Source organism: Phoenix dactylifera, chromosome 7 (assembly GCF_051530095.1).
Source record: "Phoenix dactylifera cultivar Ajwa chromosome 7, Ajwa_hap1_PhDact_Kaust_v1.1, whole genome shotgun sequence".
In the NCBI taxonomy this organism is placed as follows: domain Eukaryota; kingdom Viridiplantae; phylum Streptophyta; class Magnoliopsida; order Arecales; family Arecaceae; genus Phoenix; species Phoenix dactylifera.
Window position 1 is genome coordinate 17,151,169 of NC_143196.1, and position 12,616 is coordinate 17,163,784.

Here is a 12,616-nt window from a genome sequence, read left to right on the forward strand (position 1 = left end):
TCTCTCGTCGAAAACTCTCCAATAAGTAGACATTTTGCAGGCCATCTCTAAAAAAGATCGACTTCCGACGCTACCACCAGCTTGCTTAGCTTGTTTTGAGCCGACTTTAGAGTCGTCGGAGTCGAATTCGGACATTGGTCCGAATTTGGCAGCAACACCGCTCATACATTTGAGCCGTGATGTGTCCACGAGTAACCTTCCGTGATATCTTTACGTCGATTCCACGCTCCACTTGCATACTTTTGTTGTTAAGGCCAGCAACACCTTTTGGCTTTTATGTCCGAGACTAGCTACTAAAGCAACAAAAGGCAGCACACGGATGAAGGCTGGAGTCCTCTCCAAAATCTATGTATATAAACCGGTCAAACTTTAATCAAACCTTTATTCCCTCCAAATGCACGAACAGACGTGCAAAGATTAAAGCGAGTTAGCGACAGTGATCGGGATTTGGCAAAAGCTTTGTTCTCAGTCAAAAGGCTCCCTTAATTGGAGCTCGAGGCAGGAGAAAGGCAGTGAGAGTAGAAAGGAAAGAAAGAATCCAATGAGCTAAAAAAGAGCAGTGTCGTATCATGATATCCTTAAAGATACGGGAAAAAAATAAAGGCAAAGGCATTTCAGTTGGAGAGAAAAAGACAGCAGCTTGCCCACTGCCACAGGGCTCAGAGAAGACAGCCCAAATGCTCGGTCCGGTCAAAGTTCCCTTAGGCTCACTAGGGATGACCGCACCTCTCGGAAGCTTCAGAGGAAGTGAGAGAGAGAGAGAGAGAGAGAGAGAGAGAGAGAGGAATAATCCGCCAGCGTTAGCGTACGCGAGACCTCGGAAACATACCAATCGTAATACGTCCTCTTTATGGCAACGGCCTTGAGATCACAGCCATTGATTGTTCTCAAGCCAGGCAGCGAGCCCACCGTCCTTCCGTCACCTTTTTTATTTATGCCTTTTGTTTTTGTTTTTAATGATGGGTGTGATGGGAGTACAGGAGAAGAGGGCTGGTGGGGCCACCACGGAGCCTGACGCTGGCTGCATGAGGACGGGAATCTCTCAGAACTATCACGTTCCGAGGAACGGATTCCTTGAGCTTGGAACGTGGAAGAAGCCATCATCCCACCCTCTTCCCCCTTTCTTCACGCTGCCGTTGCGTTGGTGGTGGTAGATTAGACTGGTGATTAGACTACTTTTTTGGAGTACAATAATGACGCTATTAGCGAGCCTTTCTCACAGAGGACAAGCCTTTATCTAACTATATCCCATCGTTCTTTTCTTTCGCTTTCTGTGATGCCTTCGCAGGTCTACATCCTGGACTTGAGAGAAGAAGAATAAAAGTGCAGCTGGAATGGACTCCTCTGAAAGCATTAGTAGTTAATGGAAGATGGTACCAACTACCCAAGCATGGGAACTTATGTACATTAGTTCGCAACAACACTACTAACAATAACTCAGGAATTTTGGGGCGCGGCCCCGCGAGGGAGGGGGGGGGGGGGGGGGGGGGGGTCCGTGGTGGTTTGCGGAAGCTAAAAAGAAACTAGCTAATGTCAAACAAGAGATAACAAAAGGACCACCCTTGGTTTGGTGGAATGAAGCTAAGTAGGAGGAGATGGTGGCATCAGGTTGAGACCCAAATCCTCCCCTAGCACCAAGCGTGGCTTGGTGGAGGGAGACGTGGGCGCGTCCAAATGGAAGCCTCTCTTGTGGGTACTAGTAGAACGTTCGCCTAGAGGCACTCCAAAGAGCTTGGGCCGGGCACTGCTACTCTCTCCATTGTTGTTGTTGGTGTTGTTATCGAGTGGAGGGGAGGGCTCTTCGGCGATCGTGAGGGAGCTACTGGAGGTGGTGCTGCCGCCGGAGTTGAGGCCGCCCTTCCGGTGATGATAGAAGCTGCCGGCGCCGCCGGCGTTGGTGGCGGAAAGCAGAAGGGTGGAGGCGGCGGAGCTTGGGGCGACGGGGCGGACATGGTTCTGGACGAAGTAGATGATGTCGTTGTAGAGCTTCCGCATGTGGGCCAGCTCCGACAGCAGCGCCGCATTGTTCCGCCGGAGCCTCTCATTCTCCTCCACCAGGGCCGCCGCCGTCGCCGGGGGCGCCGGCGGCGCTCCACCGTTACCCCCGTTTCCAAGAGCAAGAAGGCGCGGCGAGGGGGAGTCGCGCCACTGCGGGGGGCCGACGAGGTGATGGTCATCGGGGAAGTGGTGGTAGAGAGGGAGGTGGTGGGGAGGAAACAAAGGGGGCGAAGACGGCGACGGGGCTGCCGAGTTGGAGGTCTTTCGCCGGTGGATCTCGCAAAGAAGGTGCTTCTCTCCCTTTCTAAAGAACTCATTTGCAAACTCCCATCGTTCCGGCACCACCTTCCTGAACCCCTGTTCCATTTGAACCAAAAGAAAGAGAGAACAAAAGTGAGAGAAGAGAGAGTGTGCGTTAACAACTACTACCAGTGCAAGACGAAGAGAGGAGGAGAAGAAAGACGAGAGGGTTTATGGAATCGGGATACGGACGTAGGTGTTGAGTTGGCGGACGAAGCTGGAGAAGTTGTTGTGCTTGAAGTAGTTGGGGAGGAGGTCCCGGGCGAACTCGGGGGGGCGCCACACCACGAAGGTGGAGACGCGGTCGTCGCCCCACGACACGATATGGTCGGTGGAGGGATCGTCCACCAGCTGGTAGGTCTTGGTCAGGAAGGGTGCCGGCACCGCCTTGTGCGCCTCCACCGCTCCACCACCTCCACTCTCCCAACACCTCTCCATCGTTATTATGATGACAGGATACTTGGAGGAGGTGAAGATGGAGAGAGTTAGAAGGGGTTTGGGTTTTAGGAGGAGGGGAGGGGAGAAAGAGGAGGGGGCATGTGATGGGAGTGCGTGTGGGGGATGGTTTGTTTGTTGGTGTGTTTTGTTTTGTTTTACTAAGCCTCGGGTTTGATGGGGGGGTGGGGTGGGAGTGGGGTGGTGTGGAGGGAGGGAGGGAGGGAATATGTGTCTGTCTGTCTCTCAGGAAGTAAGAGAGGGGAGGGAGGGAGGGGGAGAGAGAGAGGGAGAAAGAGGGGGAAGGGAGGCGGATTCAACTTTCAAGATAAACCCGTGACCCCTTCGCTTCTTCTCAGCTTCTCTGGGCTGTAAAACTTTCTTTCTTTTTATTTTTCCTTTTACACTCTCTACTAGTACTGCTGCTGAGTTGGTCCGGCCTGTTGCTTGCTTGGATTTCCATCTGACGCTGGGGCGCGAGCACAGCGCGCACGCACTTAAAACAAGCATCAGCAACGGCATGGGGGTGACCGAGGTGTGGGGGTACCGCTGACTCAATTCTTTGGGTACCGATTCTACCCTGGTCCTGTGAATATTACTGACCCAATAAATATCAGCTCCGTAGATGTATGGCTTTGTTCTAGGTGCTCTGCCTGCGTTTTTGTGCCCTAGTTTCTATAAAGCTTCACAGATTTAACAGACCTTCTGTAAAGGAGAAGCAGGGTGTATCACATGGCTTCTGTTTATCACTCTTCCTAACGTGGTTTAAGAGGGGATAGAGACAAACAAGTGCATATTTTAGGAGACATGACTGTATTTATGAATGTCCTACTGCATGATTCACAAAAAATATTGACAAAAAACAGAATCAGACTAAGGCTCCCGTTTGGTTAGGTAATTTTCTTCATACTAAGAAAATATCAAATCATCCAACAGGATCCTTGGGAATACGGTATTGACTGCAGTATACTGCTTTGCTTCCCGGGTAGATTCCGGATGCAATTATACCAGCGGGGCTCAACACCAAACATGCAAGGATGATATATTTCATAAACCCGTATGCCGCATATTTTCAATCAAAATCTCGCACGGTAGGGATCGTGAGTTAGCTTGGGTTTATTGGCCGCTAGTGGACGGCCTTTTCACGCTAGCTTCTTTCTCACAGGACATAATCCACTTAGCCATAACAAGGTCTATGTGTTTGTGCATCCTTTTGGACGTGAGAAGTATTAGACAAGTAATCAGCCACTTTGTTCCTTTTTAGAATATTTATCACAGTATAATCTTTCTTCCTACAAACTAATGCGAGTCATTTTCTACTTCTATATTATTTCTATTATCAGAATAAAATTAATATGTAGATGGAAAATTAATATTTTTCAGTAGGACACCAAGTTAAAAACTCCATCTTGCGTAAGCATTACAACTCTAGATATATTTCTACCAAAATTATGCCGACCAAGGTTGATCACTGCCATGTCATAGATGTACACAATACTTAAATGGTTGAAATTTGAGCACAAATGATGATATTTAGGGATCATCAAACTCCATGGACTGGATAAGCCATTATGAAAGATCTCACAGGATCTTGAATGCCTACTATGACTCTCGGAAGGCATGATACATATTGCACTATCGCTTTCTTTCTTTTTTTTTTTTTTTTTTTTTTTTTTGGGAGATCGATATCTCAAGAAGATCTAGGATATAGCAACCTGTCAGTATATCTACTAGAATCATGGCACATGCTATTTAAGATATATGAAGTCCCAAAATGACCGATCAAACATGTACTATTTTTCAATGTTTCAGAAAAAAGAGAAAATCCACCTACTTTATTGAGATAATGAAGATTAGTCCAAAGAAAACATGATCGAGAGTGGTTTGTCTCCATTGTAAAATTTACAATAAGTAGCTAGTGCTCACAGTAGTCCATCTTGTTGAGATTTCTTAGGAGGCAAGAATGTTTCTCACCCATTGAAGATCTCCAGCAATGGGAACTAGATAGGCTAATCATTGTTAGCTAGCCTTCTTCAGAAAAATTATGTGATTTCTTTCTTGCCAGATACTCAAGCATATCATGATCTATTTCTGCCACATATTTTAATAAATACTGATTGAACTATATCTCGAGGAATTTTGACAAAATTCAAAGCTAATATAGAAGTCAAGATTTAGCTTTCCAACTAATTTTGGCGGTCATGTATTTTTTATTTTGGGAAAAAAAAAATCTTTAACTAGAAAAGGAAACTGCCAAATTAGTAGAGATGAACTGTATGAATATAAATAGAGACCTTGTGGCATAGTTTTGCAAATTAGATTTTCAAAATATAAACAAAAACTCTACTATTCAGACACATTTTCACAATTTCTTTTTTGTTTCTTTTATTTTTTTTGAGATTTGAATTAAGCAGATCGAGAAAAGAAATTTTCCTCTCTCCCCCAGTATATTAAGTGGTGAGAACATAATTTGTAAAAGATTTGCACATACAACCACATAATTCTAAGTTGCAAGAATGTGTCCCATCCTATGATAGTAATTAGGTTAATAATTCAATCATAATCTACTTGAATAATTAAGTTGTTGAGTAATAGAGGAAGTGTTGGAGCAACTATGCATACAAGATAGCAAAAGATAATTGCACTCTCTCCAACACATAAAATAACACTACTTTTACCATAGACATAGACCATCTTCTGTCTTAGGTAGTGTTTATATCCTATCTCAACAGGCTAAGAGTAACCGCGATGTAGATCAAGTTTGATGAAATCAGTGCTTTCACCTGACTCTTGCTAGACTAGAAGAAGTTCGATCATGATAGATTCTACTAAGTGGAGATATAGATTGAAAGAGCAGAAATCAATCATAAGTAGACCAAAATCTTAAAATTTGGCCATGATCAACTACAAAAATGTGCAAATAGATCAAGAAGACTAAAGCGATCTCAAAGATAATCTCAGATACAAAATTGCATCATAGACGGAAATGATATGATTATTGGCTTGTCAGTATTGGCTTGTCAGTTGCAAAGCAACCGTGTTGAAGAACATATATAATGGAGGATAACTAGTGTCAATTACCAAAATCGCTAGTAGTGAAGGCTTGACATGAGATCCACCATCAGAGTGTGCGGTTATCATCTATTAGTATAAACTAGTGAAAATTGTACCTTGTAAAAATTTTTTCCACAATCAATTCAATGCATCTTTTATCTTAGTTTTACTCGACCAATGGCTTTTACCTTAGAAGGAGACATAACTTAGATCTTTACTGTAATCCAGCACTATACCTCTATCATAGCCTAGCATTGCACCTCTATCATAGCCCAGCGTTACACTCTTACCGTAGTCCAACGCTATACCTCTAATCCATGTTCGAAGGGCAGTGCGATAGTGACGAAAATTCTTGAAGATCAAGGTACCTAAACTTATGCTACTCTCTATTCTTCTTTTGATCTCCATCGTTATTTTTTTAACTGATCAAATGCTGGTGGCATACCTGCAGACACCAACCTTATAGCCGTTGAAGACCTAACGCCTTTCTCATGCTACTCTCTATTCTTCTTTTGATCTCCATCATTATTTTTTTGGCCGATCAAATGCTAGTGGCATACCTGCAATAGTCAGTGAAGACTCGATGCCTTTCTTGACCAACCAATCGAGTTACCTAAGATCCTGATTTCCCTAGCACTCACCCGCATGGATCAAAAAATGGCAAATAGGTAGACTTCCACTAAGATGATTAGTTGAACTTGTAAGAAGAGTGTGCACATACACTGACCTTCAATAGCTTTATTAGGGTTTGAATCATATTGCCTTCACGATAGTTTGAATCTTGTTGATTTTAAGGGGTTGTATGACCAGGGCAATGAAGCTAACCACCGGTAACCACCACCTAACTAGTTAACCATATATGATTGGTTAAAATGTTATTAACTTGCTATTCAATTAATCACATATTTTTGCTGAGATAAGAAATACCATATTTGGTTGCAAAAAGCACGATTGAGGCCTTTTTTTTATTTTATTTTGCTTCAAGGACAACAATGCCCGTATGAATTGTCTATATATGGATGAAAATAGACCTCACCCATCACATAAAGTATGCAGTTATATTTGCTTGCCATATTGTTTTAACACCTAAAAATTATCAAAATAATTTCAGTTAAACATTATTGTAAAAATGGCATGAATGGATAGCATTTGCTAATTAGACTTCCCTTTTTTCCACAAAATATTACATGTGCCATGTTAGAGTATATAGATAGGTCAGCACATGGAAATGTCCAATTGCATTCGTAGCTCGGTCATGAGGGTCATCTTTGGGATCCATACAGTTGTCCAGCATGGAATCATAAGCACCAATCCAGGGATATATAGATGTACACAACAGTAAGCACCAAAACTAGACAGTCCAGGAGCAAAGAAATCAGAGGACCACCATTTTCTATTTTACTTTTTCTAACACATTTTTTGGGGCATGCTTGATGATTTTTAAACACGTATAATGTTTTAGACATTATTGTAAAAATACCACGTCACCAAGCTGATCATAATCAAAACCAAAGCAAACACCATATTTTAGACATGGATGCCTATTGATCACGAGTCCTCGACACTAAGCAAGAGAGCACTTGGGTAAAATACTAGGATCGACACCTCACCTCTGCTGAGATGGAGTCGAGGTTCAAAGCGACCAAGAGGGTGAGCCCTAAAGAAATTAAAGCCGCAATAGCTGCCGAACACCACCACCAGTAACCAATCTAGAGACCAAGCAAGCAATTAGATGGAGATAAGAGCCGAACCCCAAAGTATGGCCCATAGCTACCAATCAAATCCCCAATCTTTAATCCGCAGCCACTAATTGACTTTTACGAGATAGAAAGGGCACAATAATCACCGACAATGGTGGGAGGAAAGGAGAAGGGGTGCACTGATGGTAGCAAATAAAAGAGAAAATCAAACAAAGCTAGATCCTATCAACTAAAATGATCGACAATTTTGTGCCACTAAGAGTAGGTTATGTTGATGAAGACTGTAAAACACCACATAGATTGAGGGTAGGAAAGGGGGGGAAGAGGCCATGAAGAGGGGAATCTTCTTCTTCTTCTTCTTTTGCTAAAATGGATATTTCATACATTACGAGTACCGATACACCCAATGGAATCAGTAAACAACAAGTCACGAAGTGCCCTAGGCATCTCCCCCTCCCCGGCCCATAAAGTGCCTCCTGAGTGGCTGGCCATATATGCAGCCACCTAGTCCGCTGCCTTGTTGGCCTCTCGAAACACATGCTGAGCCCAAAAGGCCACTCCATCTCTAACCATCGCCCAAATGTTTCGAAGCAAGGGGGTGTCTTTTCTCTACCACCGCACGGACCCCCTCAGACCCAGTTGATCACGGTGGCCAAGTCGCCCTCTAATATGATCGAGCTTAGCCTGAAACACTCGCTGCGCATGACACAGGCCGACCCAAGTTGTCCGCAACTCTGCTCCAACAACTAAGGTGTTGAAGATTTGACAACCACCAGCAGTGACCTGACTACGCCCAAAGAATAATGCGACTATTGCAGTATAGATTGGGGTGTCGATTCCATAGGAAGAAGGTAGAAACACTAAAAGAAACTACAAAACTAAGAAGAAATATCAAAGCAGTAAAATATGATGTGAATATTTAAAAGTAAATTAATAATTAGATTGTAGTAGTGAAAAGATGTGATCAGAATTAATGGCAGCAAAGCATTAGAAATTTCTTATTTGAATCAGGTAATTCTATTCATATTTGATCCATGGGATAACTCAATTAGAGATCATAGCACCAGATTTTCTAATCGAAAGATATAGCATCACAATCAAAATATTTAGTGGTATTTCTAGAAAATCATTCTCCTCTTTTAAAACCAAGGATTGCTATCCTATTAGACTCAGATTCAAAGACAAAAATATACCCAATGGCAATATTTCAGCAGAGAATCACACTAACTAGATAAACAATCAAATCTAGATATAATCAAGCACCTCAACAATTCTATAGAAAAAGACATGGTTGAATCTATGAAAATAATCAGTTCAAGATTATCCCAACACAAGAAAAGATTTATTGATGAGAGATGATAAACAAGAAGTGTATCAAAATGGGAATCTATTACATAGATCAAATATAACTGATACTACCATCATCCAAGCGAGTTCATCCCTAACTTCACCAAAGAATTAGCTCTCCATAAATTTGTGGCTCCTCTTTATGATTTCTTTATAATGCAGCCTTTTTTTCTTCAGAACGGCGAGCTCCCCTAAGTATATATATGGTTTTGGGGCTAAACACCCTAGGAAACATGACTTAGACACGCTTACATGCATTTTTCGGACTTTACCCTCAAGCATCAATGTCAGCATGAAGTTCGTGAGGCTCTCCAGGTCGCATTGGATCTCCACATTTCATGTTCTTATAGTCATTGGAAAATCTTGGAAGTCTACTTTTCAAAAAAATTTGAATCAGCTCAATTGGACTTCTTTAGCTCCTAAAATTATCAAAATACTATACAAAGGTCTGATTTGTCAGGGCCAGGCTGGCGGTTTAGGGAAACTTAACTTTGCAACCTCATAACTTTTTCTCCGGAGCTCCAATTGACCTGATTCTTGATGCATATGAAACCGCAATATGTCTACTTCATCTTCACCAAATTTTATTTCATTCAGACTGCAATGGGGTATTCAATTTTCTTAATTCCATTCTTACAATAAAATCACCAAAATCAATTAAGACTTGGACACTTTGTGAAGTAAAGCTCAGATTAAAAAAATATCATAAAAATACCCAAATCATGCTTAAGTCTTAACAATTTAGCCTAAAGTGGTAGTATTAAAAGATACATTTTCATGCACCTATCACACTCCCGAACCAGCTTATTGCTAGTCTCTAGCAATTTAAGCGAAGTAAAAGAACAGACTATATCCAACCCAGTGTAGACAGCTTTTGCATGAGCTAAGCAATAATATTCAAGTATGTCAAATAAAGTACTCGCAAGAGATCAACAATGCTATCAAAATCAGTCCATCAAGAGCAACTCCCAGAATTCGTGTGTGTGTGCTCTAAGCCGTAACCATCTTACCACCAACCTTGACACATGCAATGTCGAGAACATTTCAAACAAAAGCTTCAACTGCATATCTCATAGGTATAATATTCAATGGTAGACTGGTGTAAGGGGTCTTTCTATGGAGTTGAAAAAGGGTGTTCACACAAATATATGAGAAGGCAAGTGTTCATGGACAAGCAGCAAACAAGCATTGATCTTATAATAGGATCAGCAACCATTGCAAACTCAACCATTCTTACCACAAACCCACTTAGAATCAAAAGGGTCAATAATAAAAGATTGTAATGAGGCTAAAGTTAAGTAAAATAAAAATAATAAAAGGATGTATAAGAGAATTTAAAAGAACTTCCCAGTACATGCTAGAGGTCTTCACAAGATATAACATTAAGCATAACTCCCTCAAACTGCTTGTACCCCTTTTTTTTTTCTTTTTTTTTTTTTAACCCAAGCTAATCATACCATTTTGGTTGTATTAGGCTAAATATGTAGGTTATACAACCATGGTACCACGTTATTTCATCAACAACTTCATACTGGCATTTTGAACCTGTGATAAGCGGTTTAGGAACCAATAGAACCATTTTCAGAGTGGAGATTAGAGCCTGAGATATTTTCAAGACCGTGGTAATAGAAGGTTGGAGCTGTTGGTGGAGTTGATTTGTTTCTTTCTTTCTTTCTTTTCTTTTTCTTCTTCTTCTTTTTTTCTTGAACACAACCTTTGGATGCAATCATGGAGTCCATTTCAGCAAACCTGCCAGTACCAATAAGAAATCACCATAGTATATCCCCTTCCTTATCTTCATTATTTGTGGACCAACATTTATCATTCCTAGCATGTACTTGAAAGAAAAAGGTAGGGAAGATATAATAATTTAGGCTCAACTCCAATGTGGAAGGGGGGGTAAGGACATATGGGTTTACAAAGGAAGGGCTCTTTTTTTTTTGGCTCAAAACGGCTTCTAATGGATAAAACATGGGTTAGCTTGAAAGGCTCAAACGTTCATCCTAAATTGACCTTCATCATCTCCTAAGTATAATCAACCAACGTACCACAAACTATGTAGTAAAAATTCTCAATAGAGCAACAATTCAAAAAAATCAATGAGCCACAAGTCTCTGAACATGATGAACTCTCTCTCTCTCTCTAATGCTTACAAATGCATAAATACTTAAGTTTGAGAGTTCTCTAATTGTATGCATTGAACATCTATCAAACCACAAGGCTTAGATGCGTGCAAAAAAGAATTTCAAGGGTGTCCTAACAGAATAACTAAGATAGAAATATTGACTCCAGCAAAAATACTCTGTAATCTTTTTTTTTTTTTTAAAGCAAAGTCATGCAAAAACACGTACACATGGGCTACCCTCCCCCAACTAAAACATGGCATTGTCCTCAATGTATGGAAATAAAAGAATAGGAAACAAAATAGAATAGAAGTCACTTGATTAGCGGAGCACAAATCCATGGTAAAAATAGGAAACTGGCAAACCTGGAAATTAAACTAAGAAAACCAAACGAAATAAAACAAAACAAGCAAAAAGAAAAACTGAAACAAAGACAAAATAAAGGGAAACAAAAAGAAACAAGAAAAAAGAAAAACATACCTGCATCGGCATAGCATCACTGTTCATAGACGGGGTTCGTGAGAAGAATATCTTCCTCTACTGGGAACCTCCTTCTCAAAGACTGGCTTAAGTCTCTGGCTATTTACTTTAAACACCTAACCATCTCTAAGATCTTCTATCTCTACCACTCCATTCTCAAAGGCATGCTTTACCACAAAAGGACCAGTCCACCTAGATCGTAATTTACCTGGGTGCTTATGAATCCTAGAATCATATAAGTATACTCTCTGATTAGGTGCAAACGTTTTTATAAGGATATTTCTATCATGAAACGCCTTCATCTTAGCCTTGTAAATTCTAGAATTTTCATAAGCTTCATTTCGCAACTCTTCTAACTCGGTCATCTGGAACTTCTTAAGCTTACCGACTTCAGATAATCAAAGTTAAAGTTCTTAATAGCCCAATAGGCTCTATGTTCTAGCTCTACTGGTAGGTGGCAAGGTTTACCAAAAACAAGCCTATAAGGTGACATGCCTAGGGGAGTCTTGAAAGCTGTACGGTATGCCCAAAGCTCATCAGTTAATCGCAATGACCAATCCTTCCGGTCGGGGTTAACTGTTTTCTCTAAAATACGCTTAATCTCTCTATTAGCAAGCTCTACCTGCCTACTTGTTTGAGGATGGTAAGCTGTAGAAATCTTATGCACCACTCCATACTTCCTTATCAATGCCTCAAAGGAACGGTAACGAAAATGTGTAACCCGGTCACTAATGATAGCACGTGGTGTACCAAAATGAGACAACACATTTTTATTTAGAAATTTAATTACCGTTGTTGGATTGCCCCACAGCGGCGCGACGCTCGCGGCGGAATCCGCATGCCGGGCCCGATGCATCGCATACGCCGGAACAGGATCCGGTAGATTTCAAAATTTTTCTGAATCAGAACGATTCAGAACCCTTTTGAATTAAGATGGGGACTAAACTAAGATCTAATAATTAATTATGAATTGTTAAACTACCAGAAAATCAGAAATATAAAAGTTCAAATGAAGATCTCATCTTCACCTTTGTGCGGGTAGAAGAACACCGCAACCGATGATCGTGGTTTGGTTCCTTGTAGCCGCACAAACGTCCGGCCTCTACAAGTATCCACATGAGGTTGCTGAAGATCAGAGATGGGGCTTCACCGGGGTGCTAGCTCCTTGCAAAAGCCTCT

The 12,616-nt window shown here is 41.4% G+C and overlaps 1 protein-coding gene across 1 annotated transcript; it reads right to left on the reverse strand.

Moving 5' to 3' along the window:
* Positions 1–1,566: 1,566 nt before the first annotated feature.
* Positions 1,567–2,917, reverse strand: LOC103699664 (heat stress transcription factor B-4c-like). Its single transcript, XM_008781673.5, has 2 exons — positions 2,491–2,917; positions 1,567–2,355 (listed from the first exon to the last, which is right to left on the reverse strand). The coding sequence occupies exons 1-2, from the start codon at positions 2,734–2,736 to the stop codon at positions 1,582–1,584; spliced, it is 1,020 nt and encodes a 339-aa protein (XP_008779895.1). The 5' UTR covers positions 2,737–2,917; the 3' UTR covers positions 1,567–1,581.
* Between the last annotated feature and the right edge of the window lie 9,699 nt (positions 2,918–12,616).

What these genes read in the sequence shown, in the direction of transcription:
- LOC103699664 (XM_008781673.5), bottom strand. Translation starts at nt 2,736, where the DNA reads ATGGAGAGGTGTTGGGAGAGTGGAGGTGGTGGAGCGGTGGAGGCGCAC. An exon ending in TCCGCCAACTCAACACCTAC is followed by an intron (nt 2,356 to 2,490) that starts GTCCGTATCCCG and finishes CAAATGGAACAG; the next exon opens with GGGTTCAGGAAGGTGGTGCC.